The 22,058-nt window shown below is 52.0% G+C and overlaps 1 protein-coding gene across 2 annotated transcripts; it reads right to left on the reverse strand.

Moving 5' to 3' along the window:
• Nucleotides 1–1,333: 1,333 nt before the first annotated feature.
• On the reverse strand, nucleotides 1,334–17,582 carry STMN3 (stathmin 3). Of its 2 annotated transcripts, XM_062628315.1 has the most exons (6): nucleotides 17,565–17,582; nucleotides 17,253–17,418; nucleotides 8,251–8,346; nucleotides 7,658–7,833; nucleotides 6,772–6,963; nucleotides 1,334–6,290 (listed from the first exon to the last, which is right to left on the reverse strand). In XM_062628315.1, exons 2-6 carry the CDS (start codon nucleotides 17,269–17,271, stop codon nucleotides 6,231–6,233), a joined length of 543 nt encoding a protein of 180 aa, XP_062484299.1. In that variant the 5' UTR covers nucleotides 17,272–17,418; nucleotides 17,565–17,582; the 3' UTR covers nucleotides 1,334–6,230. The 2 variants fall into 2 exon arrangements, with proteins under 2 accessions (XP_062484299.1, XP_062484298.1); XM_062628314.1 differs by lacking the exon at nucleotides 17,565–17,582 and having other exon boundaries at nucleotides 17,253–17,525.
• Between the last annotated feature and the right edge of the window lie 4,476 nt (nucleotides 17,583–22,058).

Below are 22,058 nucleotides of genomic sequence, written 5' to 3' on the forward strand. Positions count from 1 at the left end.
GGATCTGATGCGTTGTAGGGATCTGATGCGTTGTAGGGATCTGATGCGTTAAAGGGATCTGATGCTTTGTAGGGATCTGCTGTGTTGTAGGGATCTGATGCTTTGTAGGGATCTGATGTGTTGTAGGGATCTGATGCATTGTAGGGATCTGATGTGTTGTAGGGATCTGATGCTTTGTAGGGATCTGATGTGTTGTAGGGATCTGATGTGTTGTAGGGATCTGATGCTTTGTAGGGATCTGATATGTTGTAAGGATCTGATGCTTTGTTGGGATCTGATGTGTTGTAGGGATCTGCTGTGTTGTAGGGATCTGATGCGTTGTAGGGATCTGATGCTTTGTTGGGATCTGATATGTTGTAAGGATCTGATGCTTTGTTGGGATCTGATGCATTGTAGGGATCTGATGCGTTGTAGGGATCGTTCCAAGAGTTCCTGAGATATTTTGCTTCCTTGGCCCAGTATTGATGCTTGAAGAAGCCTTTTGGTGGGCGCTGCAGTCTGCTCCAAGGCTTCAGCATTGAGTCTAAACCTTCTCAGTACTGCCTGTGGGAGCTGGGCCCCGCAGGGTTGCACATGTGGGCAGAGGCTGAGGGTGGTGGGAGCATCACTGCAACACCCATCCCCCTCTTCCCGACAGATCCCGTTCCTCTGCCTCTTTATCCTTCAGCTCACAAGGGGATGAAGGGTCTCACCTGGATTAACTGCTTAGAGGGTGACCACGCTTGGTGTCTCTAATACACCTCGAATTTCATGGCACCAAGGATTGTGATTGTTCCCTAAGCCAAACGCAGAGGCTTTGCTTTACCCAGTCCAGTTTTAAGAGCCCAGGTCAGTGTCTGTAGGAAACCTCAGAGGAAAAGCGAGCGATGCTGCGTTTGCACTTAGGGTTTTATCTCTAAAATCAGGAAGGGCACGCTGCAGAAATAGAATTCCTGTTTGGGCTGGAATTTGTGTCTTGGGAAAAGCTCCTGAAGCAAAAGCTTCTTTTAAACCCGAAGCGCACGCTTTCCAGGTCTGGATTTACTGTGCCTGCAATTGCCTTACAGCTTTTCAGTCCTCCTCTGGAAAGGCTTTGCATTCCCTCCCCTTTCCATAAGGGATGTCAGCACCCTCCTTTAAGCAGCTGGTGCTGTTTTTCCTCTGAAAGCAGTGATAAAGTGTGTGTCTCTGTGTCTTTATGCTGAGTGCGAAGAACTCATTTAGCAGAGAGGTGCTCGGAGTCCGTTTTGTCCAACCTTTAGGTCAGTTTTCCATTTAATGCAGTTTATTGGTATTCTCACAATACAAAGAGAAGCCTCGGAGCTAAACCAAGCGATGGAGAGAGATGGACGCAGGTTTCATACCAACTTTATTTCCTTTTGTCTTTGTTTCATGATCACTTCTTTTGCACAACAACAACCTCAGGTTGACAATGAAATGCGCGTGGTTGACCCAAGGGAACCGGACAAGGCTCTGTGAGGGATGGAAAGCCCTTCCCACGACCCCGCGCCAGCTCCCACCCTGCCAAGGTGTGAATCCTGCCCGGGGTGCTGAGCCCTGGGGTTACAGCTCAGCCTCCCAAACCTCTGCCTGTGGCCATGGGTCTGTTGCTTCCTCCCCAGGGTGGCCAGTTGTGAACCAGGGCTCCGTCCTTTGGGACTTCCCATTCTCAGAGCCGTTTGGATGCGGTGGCTCTCCCGTGCTCCAGCATCAGCATCCCCTTGTCATGGGATGGGGAAACTGAGGCCTGGGGGTGCTGGGATGCCACAGTGGGTCCCACTGCTTCCCTGGGGACCCCGGAGCACCCAACCACTGGCCAGTGCCCCTCTTCTGCTTTACTTAAAGACAACTGACTACAAAGGTGGAGCTTATTGGTCTTGCTTTGTCCTCTCATCCCTAGCATGGATAATAAGAAATCTCTAGACCGTAAACAGCCATTCCCTGACTCATTTCAAGTGGTGTGAAGGGGGTATGTGCACATCTCCTTTCCACCTCTGCCCCTGTGTGCGCAGCCATGGGGAGGGAGGGAATACCAGGAGCCCCAGGAGACAGACAGGCTCTGCAGAGCCAAGGCCGGAGTCACGCCGGGCTAAGCAAAAGCAAGCAAGCTGAAGGCTACAGTGGAAAGGGAGCAGCGATACCAACTGACCCCCAGGGTAGGATGCATGCAGTGAAGTGCTGCCATCCCTGGGAGGTCAAAGGTCTGGGTTACAGCGAGGGGTTGTAATGACTCGGAAAGAAGACAAGGAATAGGCTCAGTCTAGAAGCAGCATCCTTGAAAGCCCCCATTTACAGAGAGAGCTGAGCTCTTTGCTCAACTGGGAGCTCATTCAGCTTCAGCTTCTCTGCCCTAATGGGGGGCCCTTCTCCAGGAGTGCTCTTTGGAAGGTATACGCATGCATGGAATAAACTGCCACCATCTCTTTGCTCCCTCACCTTCGTGGTCCAGGCAGGGATGCAGCCGCCCGCCTTGAGGATGCTCTCCCTAGCGGGCACAGTCTCGTGTCCGTGTGCTGCTGCAGAAAGGGGGCTGCCAAGTTACAAAGCTCGATTATAAACATCTATGGGAATCAAGGAAGAACTTCAAGCCTTATCATAAGGAAGATGGTCGTGGGAATGGGGGGGTTCATGCCATGTCCATGACCCTGGTACATGGGAACGGGCTGGGAATGAGGGAGGCTGGGGCAGTAAGGATGTTAATGAGGATACTTGATTAGTCTCAACCGAGGTGTGAAGTATGCTGCTGCACACAACCATTAACAACCCTGGGATGTGGAAAGGCATGGAACAACTGTCATCCCTGCCCATGCCACGTGCTGCCAGTCGGGCACAGAGCCACAGCCACGGGCACTGGTGCAGCCCAAGCAATCCCTGATAGTGTCCAGTGGCACTGGACAAACGCCGAGCTCCCTAAATCCCTGTCACATGCACCGGCACCGGGCAAACATCGCTCTGCCTCTCCTATGGATGAGGTGGTTTCCTTGGCACAACGCATCTCGGCAGCGGGTACCCCATGTTACCGGTGCAAATCCCTCCCTGCAGGAACACGTTTTCCAGCCACATCCGCTGGCCCTCACAGCACCGACCCAACAGAGGGGAGAAAACTGAGTTTCCCAGTGCTCACACTGTGTGCCAGGCCACTCCTGTGCCTTTCCCATGGGATTACTTTTTGCCAGGCAAAGCTATTGCAAGAATCAGCTCCTGCCTGAGATCCAGGCTGGCCTCCAGGAAGCAGGGGGAAGCGCAAAGGGCTGAGGTGGGAGATCCAGGCAGGAACCGAGCCCAGAGAGTCAATGGAGGCTCAGGGGGATGGCTCTCACCAGCACAAGCCACCATCAACCACTCCTCCTCCAGCTCACACCAAACCTCATTGGCTCCTCCTGCTTCCCCTGGGCACAGCCGGGACCCCTCGCACTGGGAGCTTTGGGTTTACACTAAATCATATGTGCGAGAACTGAAGCATCACCTCTGTTCCACCGCTCAGCCCTTCCTGAGGAGCAGCCTGTCCCTGCTCCCACCGCCCTGCCTGCAGGACTCAGCTGCCTCCGGCTCCATGGTCCAGCATCCCGCCCTGCCTGCGCCATCAGCCTCATCCAGCTCCATCTGAGCCCCCAGGAGGGAGTGGGAACGGTCGTTTCTCTTGTTTTAACCCCCTGCTCATGAGTACAACATTTCTGGTAATAATAATCATCATAATCATAGTACTAAAAACAGTATTTACAACAAGCCTCAGGTCAGAATTACACACCAAGCAAACACTCAGCACCACAGAGAGTAGGACAGGGTTAATATCTTGCAGATACCTTCTGAGATCCCACCAGGGACACAGACACTTGACAGCTTCAACCATTTCTGACACACAAACAGTTTTGTTTAAGTTACTCTTAAATTATTAGCATTTGTTTTTCAACACTTTAAAAGTTCTTGCCACTACGCGATGAGGTGATGCTGGAGGTGATGCCGCTCTACAATGATGCTCATCTAAGACAGCTGCTACTATAAACTGATCATTAGCTACTGTTAAGAAATTCAACCCTCAGTTTCCTTCCCTTTGCCCTCTTTGCTCTAAATCCTATGACTTGCTTTTAGTCACTGACAGCACTGGGGCTTTCTAACAGTCCTGTGTCGTACCCCCCCCTCCCAGCCCAGGCGGAGGGTGTAGGAATAAGGTAGCCCTTCCCTTTAGGAGCAGAATTCCCTACCATCACACTCTGGCCATTGAGGGATCCCTCCCAAATCCAGCTGGGAATCCTGGGGAGATGAGCAAAGAGCCCCGGGCTTTGTTCTCTTTGGCTTTCCATGGGGTTTCTGTGCCTGACTGGTGCTCACCCCAGGCTGAAATCGATCCTTTACCTAATTAAAGCACAGGGGAGACAGAAACGTCAGCTTCTGACCAGACCCAGCAATAATTCCTTTCTCAGAGGGGCAATGGGATCGTTATTCCCTGGGCAAACCCTTCATCCGCTCTAGCTCCTCATCGCTTCCAGCAGAGCACAGCCCCGGGGAGGCCCAGGCTGCACCCCTTGTTTGCTTCCATCATTCCCCACGGATCCTGCATCCCGTGCCCAGAACGGCTCTTTGGAGGCACAGCAGAGGACACCAGTTATTAACAATTACACATCTCAGTGCCCTGGATGCCCCTTTGGTTTATTCCAGGCTCTGCGAGGGCAGCCAGGATGGAGGGACCCAACCACTGCCCTATTCCCTTTATAAGCTAACAACCCAGTGACCTCCAGCACTGCTCAGAGTGGGAATTCTTTTACCTTGTGCCTCAGAGGGAAGCAGCTTCCACTGAATCCTCTGCAAAAGCTGCTGCAGGGCCGTGCTCCAGCAGGGCTGCCTCCCAAGCACTGTGTCCTTGCAGAAGGTGGCCATTCCCTGCTTTGCAGATGCAACATCTCCATTTAGTTTCTCCAGGCTGGGGCAGGGTGAGCAGGTCTGTGGGTCTCAGCACAGGGTCCTTTGCAGTGCATGGTGGCTGCTGGGGCCTTGGCTACCTCCATAAGCTGTGACGCTGGAAGATGAGGAAGTCCATGGACAGTCACCTATTTACATCAGACATCACTGCCATGCTCACGTGTTCTCTGCTCATCCCTACCTCCATCAAGAGACAATTTTGTCTTATAAATAAGTCTGGAAAAGCTAAAGTTAGACAAGGAACGAGTGTGGGGACATCTACCCTTACTGTGGAATTGCTCCCCCTTCGCTCCACCTCATCTGAAGCCACAGGGCTGGAGGTACCGGGCAGCTGGTGTGTCCTGCCTCCTAATGGCACCGAGGAGTCCTACACGTCTTTGGAAAGAGGGAAAGAGGATGATTCTGTTCACTAAAAGGCTCTTTCACAACCACGCACCCTCTCTATTGGATTTGCTTTCCTACTGGACTGAAATCTCATGCTGTGGGAGCACTGGAGACCTGCAGACCGAGCACCCTCTCCCAGGGCTCCCATGGATTTGGGGATGCGATCGTCATCTGTGGGTCTCCCAGGCTGCCTGGCCAAGACCTCTCAGTCCCTGCCCTGTGGGGAGAGGGTGGCTCAGTCCACTGTCTCCTTCTGCTGCCAACCAGCTCTGGGCAGAGACCCTCACCTCCTTCCTCACGGGCTACCAAAGAACCATGCAGAGATGAGGACGCTGGATCACTGCCTGCCTGGGCTGGCTCCAGATGCAGCCAAGAGCTGGGGGGTTCTGCACACCACGGCTCCTGCACCATCCATCCCTCTCATTCCTCTCTCCTACCACTACTGGCAAACACGGGGCTCTTCCCTATTCCACCTCACACACACAAATTACCACTTAGTCTGAAGCTGCTATTTGGCTCAGAGCAAACACCAAGAGGAGTAAAAGCCCCAGGGTAAGAAATCCGTATCTCTGTGACACTGCTGGTTGAATTTATTAATATCTTATGAATTCTTCTTTTTACATCAGTTTAAGAAATATTGGTTTTTAAAAAAGGACAAAACCCTCCAAAGAAGCTGTTTGATTGACTGATCGATCGATTGGTTCTCTATTTCATGTGAACTAATTGCTATTCTGCTTAGAGGTCCCTATGATCTGTGAATCCTCACAAGTACCGACATTAAGGATGCAGAGATAGAGAAGCGTGTAGCTGGGGGACGAACACCAGGGGAGTGGGGGGGAAAGGATGGAGGATCGAAGGTCGCATCTAGACAAACAAAATCAAATGTGTTGGTTGGTCGATTGGTTGGTTTGTTAATCAGGAATCAGGTGCTAGATGTGTAGAAAAGCCCTTTATCCGGAGATCTCCTCCCGCTGTTCCTTGTTCCTGCGGACCTCAGCTGCGTGCAGTTCCTGCAGAGATGGGAGAGACGACACCAGGATGATACTGTCTGCTTGTGAGAGCTCTGTTTCCCTTCTCTCCTGCACACTGGCTTTGCATCAGACAAAAGAAGAGACCGGTTTCCCATCTGACACACCGTGAGGGCTGTGGGTTATGCCTGCAAGCAGCAAAGCATCACATCTGCAGGAGCCTGGAGGTGATGGGAACCCACACCGAACATGTTCACATCCCTTCTTCTGCAAAGCCCTCTCTCCATGCAGCCCATGGGCCTGGGATGGCCCTGATCTTGTGCCTTTGAGTTTGTGCTTACCAGCAAGACAGTATTTTCTCCATTGACCTTGAAGGACACATCGCCCCTATTTCTGCTCCACCAGCAGTGAAACGCCTGTTCCCCTGTGCCCATCACACTGAGACAACCCCGCAGGGACCGGACCCCCAGTTCCAGCCCTTGGGAATCACCCGCAGCCCTCTCCCGGGGGGCACTGCACTCGCCTTCTCGCGGAGCCGCTCCCTCAAGGCAGCCAGGTGTGCTTCACGGATCTCCCTGCTCAGCTCCATCTTGTAGTTGAGCTTCTCCTCGGCCAGGCGGCTGAAGTTGTTGTTCTCCTCCAGCGCCTTGTGCAGCACTTCCCGCTCGTGTTCCCGCTTCTCCGCCAGCTGCTTCAGCACCTGAGCCTCCTGGGTCTGCCGGGGCAAGGCACCGGGAGAGCCATAAAGCAACCCAAGAGGCTCTTCCTGCCTCTGACTCCCCAGAGGGGCTTCCTCACCATCTCCTGCGCTCAAAACCGCTCTGCCACCCCCCTCCATCCCATAATGCTCTTGCTTGGAAGATGCTTTGGCCCCTTTTTCCTGCCATGGGGCAATGTCTGTGGAGGTCCATGCTCTGGGTGAGCACGAGATGGAAAACTGAGGTGAAAGGCGGGTGGGCACAGGGTCACCTCATTTGTTGTTCAGCCTGGAGAAGAGAAGGTTCCTTAAGGGCAGACCTTAGAGCAGCTCCAGTGCCTAAAGGGGCTGCAGGAAACCTGGAGAGGGGCTTGGGACAAGGGATGTAGGGACAGGCCAAGGGGAATGGCTTGAACCTGCCAGAGGGGAGATGGAGATGAGCTCTTAGGCAAAAGTTCTGAGGACTGAGAGGCCCCATAGTGTGTGAGTTTAAGAACAGGAGGAAGGTGGTGATGGGGTCTAATTCCCTGCCTCAACCAGGCTGCAGAACCTCACTCCATGACTCCACGTCCCACCTGACAATTTACAGTGGGATATGGTGCTAAGTGGAAGAACACTCTCCCCACCCATCTTAGATCAGTCCTGCTGAGGCAGTTTTGGGGCTTGGTGCAATCAGGACCCATCACGCTGCTGCTGCAGGATGTCTCATTACCTTCCTCCTCTCCTCTGCAGCCTCCAGCCTCCTCTGCAGCTCCTCCAGGGACAGGTCCTTCTTCTTGGGAGGGGAGGAGAGGATCGGGCTCTCAGGAGATAAATCTGAAGGGGACTTCAGGATCACTTCGAAGCTCTGGCCTGATGCCCTCTTATCCAGCTGCTTCACCTCCATATCTTTGTGGGGGGGGAGAAAAACAGGGACTGTGGATCTGTGACACTCACGAGAGCATCTACCTGAGGGCACTGAGCTCTTTGCACAGGAATTAGGGGGTTCCCATGTCCTGACCTGGGTGATTTTGTTCTATCCCCAGAGTTCCCCTATTAGTGATCAGCTTTATCCCCCCATGGCAATGCAATAATTAAGATTCACAACATAATTACAGGAAGGCCCTCTCGCTGTTAACCCCTTGGACACCACCCCAGTTTGAAGCAGACAGACCCTGCAAGCTGGCAATTGGGGAAACACATGTAAGGTTAATAGAATAAACTGTGAAAGGAGACTGAACAGCAGGATCCCAGGCTGAGACACGGACTGCTCCTCCGGAATGAGCTCCCACGTTGCCTGCAGGAACATGACGCCAATGTACGTACCTCCATACTGGTAGATGGTGTTAGGATGGGGCTGGGTGTGGAAACAGGAGCAGATGAGGGAGAGCAGAGACAGCTCCTTCATTTTCTCCTTGTAGGCTGAAAAACACAAAGCAGCAATGAGAACAGAGTCCGGTGGCAGAGGCAGCTCTTTTTCAGGGAGAAGTGACGCAGGTAGACACAAGGAAACCCATTTGTAGCTACCAGACTCTATGGGGGCTTTTCCAGGCTGCCGTAGCTTGCAAAAAGGTGCCCAAGGAGCATCTGCTCAAATTAGCTGCCAGGGTGGGGAATGCCATGGGAAGACAAGCAGCAGGGATTTAGCACAGCTAAAGGTGCGAGTGCAGGGTTTTCCTTCCAACGGAGCTGAAACGCTGTGGCCTGTGCAGTTACCACATCAGGACAGACCCTCCCTCCATCCCGCTTGCATGCCCATCAGTGCCTGGAAACATTGCCTAAGCCCTGGCAAGTCAGGGATATTTCACAGTTCAGCAGTTCTGCCAGCAGGGAGAAGAGGCAGCAACGTGGAGAGCAAGTGGGCATTGGAGTGCAGAAATGGTTCAGGGAGCTGCTGCCGGGGGACGTGCTGGAACCAGCTCCCCGAGGTTCCTCCTTCCCTGCAGAAGCAGAGCAGTGGATTCTGTCACCACCTTGGCCCACGCAGGCAGAGCTCGCTACTGGTCTGCAATCACAGGAAACACCATTCCCACAACCTTCTGCAAAGGAGGAGGAGGGGGGATACATGATCTCTCTGGGCTGGGAGCTCATTCCTGGGGCTCAGTGATCAGCAGCACCCCCAGCTCACGGTGGGTCTGTTTCTGGGGCAAACCTCACCTTGTATGTTTGGAGCTTAGCCCATTTAAGACAGCGAACCGATAGCACACACTTGACAGCCTCCAAATAGGACTTGAAAACAGAGAGTGCTCTATCAAGGCTGTCATGGTCTTTCTCAAGAGCATAGCCCTCACAGCATCACTGCTATGTTGCAGGTCAGCACCTGAGGCTCGGCAATGGGGGCTGCTTCCTCTGCCCTAGGCTGAGTCTTTGGGAACACCCAGGCACATGGGGATACCCTTCACAGCTGCGTGTCCTGCTAAACCTGTCCTAAGCATCCTTGTGCTGCCCTTCCTCCTGCTGGCACCACACAGGGCACAGCATTCCCCTGCTCGACCTGAGTTTCCCACATGTCCTTGTGCTTCTGGCCTTGGTTTGCCCCTTCCTTACCCAGCTCCAGTTGCCACCTCCAGCCAGAGGGACCCTGCAGCTGGGCTGCCCAAGCCACCTGCATAGCAAGACCCTCCACAGGCCAGGGAAGGGAAATCCTCAGAACTAAGTGCTAGGAAGAGGCATTAAACAGAACGACTTTGAAAGAAGCATCACCCTCTGTACCACTCAGGAACACCTTTCAGAACATCTCCTCTGCCTTCCTGCAGCTACTAGGCTGGGTTCACACCCCTGCTTCAGACTTGTACTTGTTTTTCCTCCTAGGCACAGAACCTCATCCCAGTTAACACCTTCCCTTTGCTAAAGGCAGTCCCTGAAGCTCAGCTCTTTACTCACCACTTTTTTAGCTTGCTCCACACTGATTTTAACACAAACCAAACAGGAACATTTACATCAGCAGTGCCAGCCACAGAGCAGGACATCTGTGATGCTGTTCTTAAGGACAAAAAGTGTGCTGCATCGTGCTACACGTTACAGTGTGCAGCAGGAAGCTAACATGTCTCACAAGGTGCTGCCAAGAGCCCTGAGGAGGGTCCCCTGCACTAAATGAGAGACGTTATCATTAATATAAACCTGGGGTCCTTGATCCAGCATTATGTCTGGTCCTGGGTGAAACCAAGACGTTAAGAGATGTGTCAAACTCCCGACTCGCTCATTTAATCATCTCCTAGCACTTGGTACTGAGCACAGTGCTGTGTATTTCATTACTTGGATGCCAGTAGGTCTGCCTAACGCCGATTTCATGGTCCTAGGTGCAGACGAGTGGATGCTGCAGTGGTCCCTGCCTTTCAGGAGGGCTGCTGTAGTGCTTTCACAGCTGCCTCCAGTCCATTGGGATCTTCCCTGTCCGGCTTTCCCTTCTGCAGAGCAAACTGACCATCCCTCACTGTCAATTAGAATGACAAGGAGCAAGAGGACAAAAGGAGACCGCTCCACTGAGCTGCAGCAGCGCTTTAATGAGCGGTGCAAGTGCTGCTCATCCTCCTCCCGAGGCTGGAGCCAGCCATCAGATGCAATTAGCTGCATGTGGGCACAGGGCTGGGCAGAAGGGCTGGGAGCTGCCGGGGCCTGGACATGAGTGGGGGGAGATCCCAGAGAGCCATTGGGTTTGCATGGCAAGGTTCTGGTAGCAGGGGCAAAGGGGTGGCTTTTGTGAGAAGCTACTAGAAGCTTCCCTGCATCTGACAGACCTGATGCAGCCAGCTCCAAGACAGACCCATTGCTGACCAAGGCTGAGCCCATCAGTGGTGATGGTAGCACCTCTGGGATAACAAATGTAAGTAAAGGGAAAAGTTTCTGCACAGGACCAATTGCAGCCAGGGAGAGGATGGAGAATATGGAAGAGAAACAGCCCTGCAGATCCCAAGGTAGGGGAGAAAGGAGGAGGAGGATATGCTCCAGGCACCAGAGCAGAGATTCCCCCACAGCCTGTGGTGCAGACCATGGGGAGACAGCCCATGGAGGTCCACAGGGGAGCAGATCCCCACCTGCAGCCCATGGAGAACCCCACACTGGAGCAGGGGGATGCCCGAAGGAGGCTGTAACCCCATGGAAGCCTGCGCTGGAGCAGGCTCCTGCCGGGACCTGTGGCTCCATGGAGAGAGAAGCCCGTGCTGGAGCAGGGAGGACTGTGAGGGGCCCTTCCCTGAGGAGGAAGAAGCAGCAGAGACAACGTGTGATGAACGGGAATGGTGGCAACAGACAGGGACCCCGGCCGGTACCGGGAGGGTCCGCGGGCCCGGCCCGGAGCTGTCCGTTCAGCACCACCCCCGGGGGAACCCCCAGGCTGGGGTACGGCATGAGGAAAAGGAAGGACCGACCCCAGCAGAAATCACCCCTGATCCATGTCCCCAGAAACAGATGGGCCCCTGATCCCCCCCGGTCCAGGAGGTTACACCCCTGGGACACAGAAACATCCACAGTGATGCCCTTGTCCTCACATGCCTTTGATGAGACTCACTCCATGACAGGCAATAGGTGGTCTGTGTGTCCAACGCTTTGTTAAAAGGCTAAAATAAGAAAAAGCAGATCCTCTGATTCAGGAAATCAAAGTCAGAAACATAACCCCCGGCTCGCTATGTAGGAGACTGTGTCAATGAAGATCAAACCCAAGCAAGACCAGAAGGAGCATGCTCAAAAACTCTTCAGGGGTACAAGATCAGCACTGCAAACCTCAGCACTAAAACATACTTCAGAAGTGCCTGCACTCATGTTTGCCAATAGATAGAAGGTTTTGAGAACATATTTATGCCAGTGGACAAAACCCTGGAACCAAGATAAGAGATAGCTGACTGGACAGAACATGACGTGGCCAACAAGTCCCTTCCAGGAAAGACCGTGTGTCTTCCAGTGCCCAAAGGTACATATTTTAAGAACAATTAGACAGGAAATGCTGAACTTCTTATGTAAGCATTTATTTGCATTTTTACTTTTGCTAATTCAGTAAAAATTCAGCTTACACGGAGCAAACACTGGGTATGTGTATGAATTAGAAAGGCTGGCTCAGTTCCTGAAGGACTTCATACCAGTGCATCACTTTGGGTCTCAGAGGTGCAACAAGAGCTTTGTCTCACTGATGGGTAGAGTACTGGGCCAGGCTGCTCACCCTGGCATGAATTACTGATGCTTCATGTTTCTGATTAGGCAAACACTGCAACAGAAGGATCAGCAGAAGGTTTGTTCACTCTGGTATGGTCTTCATCACTAAGTCATACCGCTTCACTGCTTTTGTATTAGAATTGGAGTGGAACATCACAAATACTGGAGCTGTATAAATTAAGAAGTTAATAACTGTAGGAGTTACAGAAAATTAAGTATCTTCCAATAACAAAAGGGGTCGACAAGAAAGCTGGAGAGAGGCTTTGGAAAAGGGCCTGTAGGGACAGGCCAAGGGGAATGGCTTTAACCTGCCAGAGGGGAGACTGAGATGAGCTCTTAGGCAGAAGCTCTTCCCTGTGAGGGTGCTGAGGCGCTGGCACAGGGTGCCCAGAGAAGCTGTGGCTGCCCCATCCCTAGCAGTGCTCAAGGCCAGGTTGGACACAGGGGCTTGGAGCAAGCTGCTCCAGTGGAAGGGGTCCCTGCCCGTGGCAGGGGTTGGAGCTGGAGGAGCTTTAAGATCCCTTCAACTCAAACCAGGCCGGGATTCTGGGATTCTATGATTAAGCTACAATCCTACCTAAAAAGAGGCAGGCAGATCCTCAGCATTTCTGAATACTTGTGCCCTGGAATCTGCACAGTCGTGTCCTGCTCTGCACACATTCCATTGTCCACCCCAGGCAACAATTCATCTGTAGGAAGTTTCTTCATCTGACCTTTCTCTGGGCTATACACGTTGTGTGGACAAAACTACTTTCTGCCTGTTGCAAGGGGAAGAAGGCTGATCACCGTTCCCCAGGAGGGTAGGGATGCTCCCAGCTTCCTTTCCCTCCAGTGACTCCTTCCCTGTGCTCCCTCTAGTGCTGCACAGAACACACTGCGCATCCAGACCCCTGCTGCTTCGCATGAGCTCTGTGTACAGCATTTACCCACGCCAAGCGTTTATCTCCATGTTAACCCCCCAAGGACCCTACCCAGCGGCTCCCAGAGCAGCTCCAGTACAGGAGATGCACCTCTGCATCTTCCCATTCGTGATGTGCCTGGAGAGTGGGATCAGCACCTATTAATCATGAAAGCTTTTCTTCTCTGCTTCCTCACCAGATAAAATTAAGCCACAGACTGCTTGAGCAGCCTGGCTTTTTGTTCAGTGGTAAATGACATCCAGCAAAACAGAGTGAAGCCACTGAAGCACAACACTGATACTGAGTCATTCCTAATGAACCAGAGGCACAGCAGGACTCATTTATGTGAATTCAGGCAGTTTCAATGGATGAGGCTGGATGTGCTGTGCCTGATAGCAAGGTCAAAGGAAGGTTGTTACAAGCAGATAATTTGGTTTGCAAAGATAACTTTGGAGAAGAAATAATTGCTTCCATAAAGAATAATATATCCTGAAATAATGAGAATAGTCCAATTATAAATGTTGCTAAAGCACAAACAGAAGGTGAAGCTGCAGAGACAGGGAACCAGGTCCATCAGCACAAAGACTGCAGTGCCACATACACAACCAAAGCAACCATAGGCTCGATAAGCCTTATGAGAGCAGCAGACTCCAAATGTTCTCACCTAATCCTAAAAGCAATGGCCTTCACTTCAGTCTAATTCACCTCCAACTTCTTGCTCCAAAAACCACATCAGCAGAGCTCACACCACCAGAAAACACTCATGGGCTCTTTTCAGCACAGCACTTGGGCCCCTCACTGATGCCATTCACCATCTCACCATGAGATCCGAGGCCCAGAAGTTACTGTGGGCTCATGTGGAATCCCCCATGGGAGCAGGCAGATGCGTGGCTTTACTGTGCCTTCTGTCAGGCATCTGCTAAACTATCACCCAGGAACAGTTTCCAGTCACTGGTTCCCTCCCCTCTGGGTTTCATTGGCAGCTCGTGAACACATCAACCACGCTAGGCACAGCCAATGGATTAGCAAATCGCTCAAGGTGGAGCTCTGGAACCTGTGGGCTGATCTCTGGAAAATAACCTGGGAATCTCCTCTTCCATGGGCTCGGGAAGAGGGAAGGGCCCAGGTTGTGCTGCAGAGACCCGGGGCTGGGAGGGGATTGTCAAGGAGGGAAGCATGGCCTGGGGTGCTTGAGAAGGCAGATGAAGAAGCCAAATGGAGGCAGATGCCCCAGAGTGGTTGTGCAAACATGGGTTCGGACAGGTTGGGTTGGATGAGACAAAGAGCTAAAGAGGAGCTGGGGACCAGGTAAGGCCACAGCTCATGAGACAAAGACAGGAGCCTTGTCCTGATCAGAGTACATGGTGCCATCAGGGAAGATATGATTTTTGTTTTACAAAGAACAAGTATTTCCTAAGGATTTAGATCCCTCATTTGGATACAGTGGTAATATGCTTTATATAATAAAACATAAAAATTGTATACTTTTATATATGTAAAGTGCCTACAATAGATTCTTTTGGCTTGTAAAACTGAAATCCCAATAAAAGCACTGTACATTTCTAAGGCCATATAGACTCCATCAACACCTGAAGAAAAAGAAAACAGTGATTTTCTTGAGAATAGAGAGATGGAGAGCTGGACAGAAAAGACCCTGAATCTTCAGAAGTGTCAGGACAGGTCAATGCCATTGGCTGCACACCAATACCATCCCGAAAAGGGATAACCCAGACCTACACAAAGTCACACAACTGTTCAGTGTAGGAAGGGAAACTCCCAGGCTCTGTCACAGCACATTCATCATGCCCATTTGTGAGGCCAGAAATGACAAACCAGTGTTTCCTCCTGGCTCCACCTTCTCAGACGTGCCACTGTCAGAGAAAAGCCCTGGAGGCTGTCACCTTACTGCATCATTTCATAACCTCCTGTCTCTGTTCAACCCAGATGCCTACAAATGATGGGGAAGGTTACGCAGCCCCACAGGATCCAGCCAGACACGGCTCTGGTGGGGTACAAAGGCACAAAGCCTGGTGGGGATGCTCGGGGAGGAGGTGTGAGGGCTCTGCCCTGCAAGGGCTGCCCGGCAGCAGGGCCAGCACCGCAGCTGAGCCTGCACTGAGCATGTGCTGCCGACCCACTGCTCCTGCACCCACAGCAGTCACCAACACCCAGCCATGGCTCCTGTGGTGGTGGGGAGACAAGACAGGGGCTGCTCCCCCTTTCTTTTCATCCCAGGGATGCGTGTGTTTGAACAAACCCAATAACATCCTCCCCAGGGGGATGAGCCCCTGGGCATCAGCTGCAGACACTGCAGCTGCTCTCCCCTCGGCATGGATTCGCTTTTGCTGTGAATAAAGAAGGAAATAAGAAAGCAAGCACACAAGACTCCATCCTTAATGTAAGGATTTGCTCGTCTTTTTCTCCTGCTGTTCCATGTCTCTCTCTGAAGTGCTGTAGGTGATGGGGAGCTGCTCCCCCTCAGGGAGCTGGCGAGGCTCAGCTCTGCTCCCCCCCCTTGGCAAACACTGCCCTATTCTCCTTTCTCCTGGCACAGCACTGGTTTCTCATGACTCCCTACCCCTTGGAACTGTTTCCCTACTTGATCTGAGCCATAAGGAGTGTGGTTTCCCTAAAACACACCTTTCTTGCTGATCCTAAGTCTCCTTTGACAGCAAAACTGCATCCTGGGGAAGATGAAATATGCAGTGGGTTGGGAGGGTGAGAATGCACCAGCTGGATAACGCACATTACACCTCCATGTGTTTCACCCTCGTCCATCTCAAGTTCGATGCAACCTTGGGTTAGATGGCTGGTGAGGCTGAGCCGTTCCCTCCCACCCCACCCTGCAAACAAGGTCCAATCCTGCTCCATAGGGAAAGCAGGAGGATGGGTGGGACCTCCCGTGTGGGCACCGCTGCGCACGTTCACCAAGACCCAGATCCTCACAGAAATGTGTTCAATAACCAGAGATTTTCTATCAGAGACACATGTTTTTACAGCGCTGCTTTATCATCCTTCATTGCATGCAAAGCCCACGCAGGGTCAGGATCAGCTGCATCCTCACACGTCCCCCACACCCCTCCATCTCTCTGTCCTTCTCTCCCCTGTGTCTATCAGTCTTTTAAAAGGAGAAAGGGATAGAAAATGCACAGCAGGAATCACAGCAAAGGCCAGGGAAGGAAGCAAGAAGTGTTGCCTGGTCTCCTTCTGGCTGCTTCCCTGCCTTGGGGGGCACAAAGCACTGCTTGCTTTTCCTTTTTGTCTGCAGCTCCTGTTCAAGCCCTCCAGCCCAGCCCTCCAGGATTTACCTTCCCCCACCCAAGCTCCTCTTTCTACACTGCAGAATTCAGAATTCCAAGAGGAAACTTGGGCATTTTCAAGAAAAGAACCCTCTAACCGCACCAAACCCACCCACCGTTCATTGTACCACTGCAGGCTTTTCTTCTCCTTCACCCCCATTCCCAATTCCAGCCATTTGAACCCCTCTTTTCCAGTTAAAAGGGACAAGACAGGTCTTTAGGGACCGGCTGGACCAAAGCAGCGCAGCATCCCTAGGGCAGACTGCCATCCTGCAGCCCAGCCCCAGGCTGCTGGGCAGCCGCGCTGCCATTCCCATCACTGCTGCAGGAGGGAGGAAGGGCTTCCCTTGCAGCATTTCATTTCTCCCAACGCCATCAGAGGACCGCTCCCCTATAGCACCTTCTCAGGGAGGAATGGGAGCTGCGGAAGAAATCCGGGGATGGGAAGCCCTGGGAATACACAGAAACCCATCCAGGATTTGGGTTTGGGGGATTTTCTAGGGCATTGCTGTCAGTCTCTTGTCTGTGTCTTTCTTTTCCGTTTCCCCTTTAGGCAATACAAGCTCTTCACAAAACAAAATGCGATTTCTCATTTCTCTGCATCCAGCTACACAGCATCTAAACGGTTCTTAGGGGAAAACCAGCTGTATCACGATACAGAGATAACAATTAACCATCAGGCAGCAGCATCCTCGTGCAGCACAATGGAACGGCAGCAATATTTTACAGTGGCAAGTTTTATCACATGTGTATTCATATTAAAATAAAAAGCCCACCTGCTATCTTGCATCAGAGGGGTGTGTGTATGGGGGAGGAAGGGGAACAATGCTGCCGTACCCGCTGCCTCCTCCTCAGAGAACTCCCCTGAAACACACAGGGGAAAAAACCACCCCAAACCCACAGAATAAACGCTAAAACCCTCTCAAAACCTTGATGGTTCTAGAAGAGCATCGCTGCTGAGCACCCTAAAAGATGCCTGTCCTACCTGAGACGGTGCTGGCCATGCTGCTGCGGCGGAGCAGAGCGGGTGCTGCAGGAGCAGGAGCGCAGGGAGCTGCGGAGGTGCTGCAATGCTGCGGGGAGGGAGGATCGGCTCAGCTGGAGGGGGCTGCAGCCATCCGCGGCAGGGAGAGCCCACAGAAAGGGAAGGGCTGGGAAGAAGGAGAAGGGTCACTAGTTTGGAATATTAATGAGTGGATCGGGCCTCCTTTCCTGGGTGGCTCTGACAGCAGATCCCTCCCAGGCAAAGATGCCTGCCAGAAACCCAGACCCAGCAAGGGGGGGGGCAGAGACACACCCAGCCCAGTGTTGATGGAAGATGCTTTTTCCTCCTCTTCCTCCCTTTCTTCTCTGCTCTCAATGAGCTTTTTCCTTTGCTGAAAGCAGAAATAAGCAGAAATAAGGGTTTTTTTTGTTTGTTTGTTTTAAACCATCCACTCCAAGGCGGTGCTCACCTGCAGGGAAAGGGCTGGGCTCTGCCTTAGCTTAGGCTGAGGTGAAAAACACACACCCCAAACCTTGCACCAGCTTTAGGCAGACAGCAAGGGGAGGAAGGATCCCAGGCAGGCTCAACATCTTTAGGTATCTATGTTTTTGCATTGGGGCACAAAAAGGGCTACAGTTTTGGGGTGGAAACTGCTGTAAAAGTAGAGGAGGAAGAGCAGAATGGAGCCTTCTGATGTCAGTGGGGCTGCTCTGGGTTTCTTCCCCCTGTCTGCTGGCATCAGAACCTCTTTTCTTTTCCTTCTCTATTCTGTTTTCTATCATTCCTACCATTTCCATTAGTGGCTGTTGCTAGGGGCCAGTGCATCTGTGCCTACAGAGCATCACACACACCTTTGGGACCAAGGGACCCTTTGCAGTCCCTATGCCACACGGCTGCACTGAGCCCAGCTCAGGGTCTGGAATCCCCCCCAGGCCCTGGTGTTATCCTGCTGCTGCATGTCCCCTCTGCTCAGGAACATCCTGAATCTCCCAGCACGCTGCAATGCAGACACTCCCAAACAATCCCAGTGCTGCAGGGAACTAGAGGTTGTGTGAGTAGCTGCTGGTGCTCTGGCTTGGCCCTGGCAGCAACTACTAAATTCAGTCAAAAAGACAGAGATTTTCCCTTTTTCCTTATTTTTCCCCCAATCTCCATGTGGCCTATTCCTATAATGGTGTATATAAATGAAGAAAAAAAAATGTTATAGAAGGTAGGTCTGATTCAGACTAATATTAACACTATCCACAAATCTTCAGGGCATGTTTGGAACTGGAACTTTTTTATTACCCCTGACCGCTCCCGGTTCTGTCCAAGGCTTCTTTTGTAGTTGCAACACCCTCTACTTTCTCCTTGGGTTGAATCTTTCAGGCTTGAAAGGTTATCTTAAAGCCAGCAGGCTGAAGTGTGTATGGTTCAAGACCACCCTCCTCATTAGAGCAGCCTTACTATACCTGAAAGGGCTACAAGAAACCTGGAGAGGGGCTTTGGACAAGGGCCTGAAAGGACAGGCCAAGGGGAATGGCTTTAACCTGCCAGAGGGGAGACCAAGGTGAGCTCTTAGGCAGAAGCTCTTCCCTGTGAGGGTGCTGAGGCGCTGGCACAGGGTGCCCAGAGAAGCTGTGGCTGCCCCATCCCTGGCAGTGTTCAAGGGCAGGTTGGACACAGGGGCTTGGAGCAAGCTGCTGCAGTGGAAGGGGTCCCTGCCCGTGGCAGGGGTTGGAGCTGGATGTGGTTGCAGCCCCAAAAGGTAATTACAAGTGTGCTTCTTGCGCTCTAATCCTCTGTGCTGCTCTGACAATTTTCTTTTGATCCCTTCCTCTTCCTTCTCTTCCTCCCTTTCCAAACTCTATCCTTAAAATAACTCAAGGTTCATCCTAGGGACACAAATGCCACAACAACAATCCAGCTCTAAGACCAACACCTTTATTTACCAGGTCTGTATGCCGACCTAAACAGAAGCTGTATCTTCAGTAAACCTCCCCAATTCTTTTGCAACCTTAATAAGAGATAGATATTTCTCTTTAATCTCACAAATTCAGTTTCCCCTGTTCTCAGAAGGAACTGGCACATGGTGCTGACGAAGCCTCACCAACGCCGATGCTGCAGCCCTGGTCACCTAAGGTAAGTGGTGCAGAGAAGAACCCCCCCGGAGGGTAAGGAGCACTCAGCCGGTGCTGAGTCACGTTTGCTGCTGGACACCAGTGCGTTGCTGACTCACCCTGCCTCTTTGGGTCTGGTTACCTTCCAGCTCGCCTCTCACAGAGCTAACACTGCTTCAATCATCACTGAAATACGTTGCAATAATCTGATCTGACACACCACGGTGTTATCCTTCAGTGAAGGAAAGGGGCGTTCACAGGAAATAATGACAGAGTAGTCCATGTATTTAGGAGCTTTAAACCTTTATCCTCCACTATAAATACCTCATCCCACGCTCTCACTTCGCAACCTTTACAAAGCCGTTTCTTTTGCAGCTCCATCTCACGCAACTGGCGTCAAGTTAAAGAGCCCACAGGCAGAAACAGAAGCAAAATCAGTTGTCACGTTCTGCATGGAACTCCAGAGGAATAACTCGGTGCTCTCAAGCCCAGCTGCTACAGTTAAAGTCAGTCTGCAATCCAGGCAAGTTCAGCTCAAGGAGCTTAAAGGCTGGTGACCCAACAGCGACATCCGTAAGCTCCCCTATCCCAACACCTGCAATGTCCGAGAAGTTTGAGAACAGATGCCATATATTCCTTTCAATAGTTATTTTTCTTTAAATATCAGAACACTCCTACATAGAAACAGGCTGTGCAGCTCGCTGGGAATAAATGCATCTTCAAGTTAGCATTAAACAAGCCTCATCCTGGTCTACATCTATGCGGTCACCATTGAATGGCGTGAGATGCAGTCATAGAAAGTACATAGAGATGCACGTATTTTGTCTTAGTGTCTTCCTCATTCAACTGCAGACGATGGGGTTTGGGGGATCCAATGGCTACCCATTTATTAAAATCCTTGTGTGTTTTCACCAGTCCAGAGCAGCTCAGGGCCCACCAAAACACATCGGGGACCAGCAAGTGAGGCCAACACCGCATGGGAGCTGAAAGCTGCAAGAATCACACTGAGGGAAAGCAGGGAACAAAGAGGCAGCACATTCACCCCTAACAAGAGGCATTGTTCTGAATGCAGATGCTACAAGGCTCAACATAACGACACAGAAACCCTTGTACCTTCCAAGCTGAGCTTCAACAATGGACGCTGCAGTGCTTTGCCTCCTCCTTAGGCTGCAGTGCTGAAGGGCAGCAACCCGCAGCACAAAGCACAGCAGTAACCTGGAGGCAAATCCTGGTCAGGGCACTGCTGGTCACTCATCTCACCTGAGCTGTTATGAAGGGAGATGCTCCAGGGGGACCAAACAGGGCAGAGAGGCTTTAGGAATCATGGAATGGTTAAGGTTGGAATGGAGCTTAAAGCTCATCCGGCTCCAAGAGGAATGGCACAAAAAAGGGGAAAGCTGCAGCCAGTTCCAAATAACTAAAAGAGTTCAGCTTTTTCCTTGGGTTTAACCTTTCCAGTCATGGAAGAGAAGGAGAAGCACCTACAGAGAAATCACACCCTGACACAGGGCACTCAGCTGGGGAATGGGATGGGGTTTGTACTGCACCCCCTTCATGCCATGGTTTGCCACCTTCACCTGTGAAAAGGGCAGGAGAATGAGATGTGATCATAGACTCACACTTAGTGAACGGCTTAGGTTGTGATTCGGAGAAAACTCCAGGAACAAACTCGCCAACAGAGTTTCGAGTTGACAAGCAGGTATTCTTTATTGCGGTGCCGGGAGACACGGGGGATAGCTCCTCCTAACGTGTGTCCCCGGATTGCTATACAGGTCATCCTCATGTGGTCACTGAGCATATTACATCATTTTCCAAAAGGTTTCCTGCATGCATACAAAATGTGGTGGTCTTTAAGGGTCGTTTACTTTTCCCAACAAGCTTAATTAACATTACAGACGTAGCAATCATCCTGGCCTCTACTTACCAGTTAGTTTAACTGCTCCCATTCTGGACATCTGCTAGTCTGGGATACTCCCCATCCCCAGGTCCTGTCCTTCTAGTCTGCTTTTCTCACACCTTTTGTACTGAGGCCCTGAGGGCCTGAAACTGTGTCAACTACCTCCAAGCACCGCAGTTATTTTCCATTACAAAGCCATCAAACTTAACAGTACTTAGAACTGATTGCATTTTGTACTTTTGTGCCTCCTTGTCTCAGCTGAAGGGACCTTAAAGCTCCTCCAGCTCCAACCCCTGCCACGGGCAGGGACCCCTTCCACTGGAGCAGCTTGCTCCAAGCCCCTGTGTCCAACCTGGCCTTGAACACTGCCAGGGATGGGGCAGCCACAGCTTCTCTGGGCACCCTGTGCCAGCGCCTCAGCACCCTCACAGGGAAGAGCTTCTGCCACAGATCCAACCTAAATCTCCCGTTTCAGTTTGAACCCATCACCCCTGGTCCTATCGCCCCACTCCCTGATGAAGCGCCCCTCTCCAGCATCCTTGCAGCCGCTTTGCTGCTTTTAGCAACCAAAACGCCAACCTTCTGCCCCTGCGGACCCCTCCGGCCTCGCTCCCCTCCTGCCCGGTGCCTCTCGGGCCTCCACAGCAGCAACTCCAAGCCCCCATTACCCCGCCGCCATGCTCGGCCCCGCCGCCCCACTCCCGTCCCCATGGCAACGCCGCAGCTCTCGCGAGAGCGGCCGGCGGCGGATAAGTTCTCGCGTAAGCGCGAAGCAGGCCACGTGACCTTGGCGGGAGGATTGCGTTGCGC

The sequence above is a fragment of the Pezoporus occidentalis genome, unplaced genomic scaffold, assembly GCF_034315485.1.
Source record: "Pezoporus occidentalis ecotype Australia unplaced genomic scaffold, CSIRO_AGI_Poc_V1 ctg313, whole genome shotgun sequence".
NCBI classification, from domain to species: Eukaryota; Metazoa; Chordata; class Aves; order Psittaciformes; family Psittacidae; genus Pezoporus; species Pezoporus occidentalis.

What these genes read in the sequence shown, in the direction of transcription:
- STMN3 (XM_062628315.1), bottom strand. An exon ending in CACCATCTACCAGTATGGAG is followed by an intron (nt 7,834 to 8,250) that starts GTACGTACATTG and finishes CCCCCCACAAAG; the next exon opens with ATATGGAGGTGAAGCAGCTG. An exon ending in CTGCAGAGGAGAGGAGGAAG is followed by an intron (nt 6,964 to 7,657) that starts GTAATGAGACAT and finishes TTGCCCCGGCAG; the next exon opens with ACCCAGGAGGCTCAGGTGCT.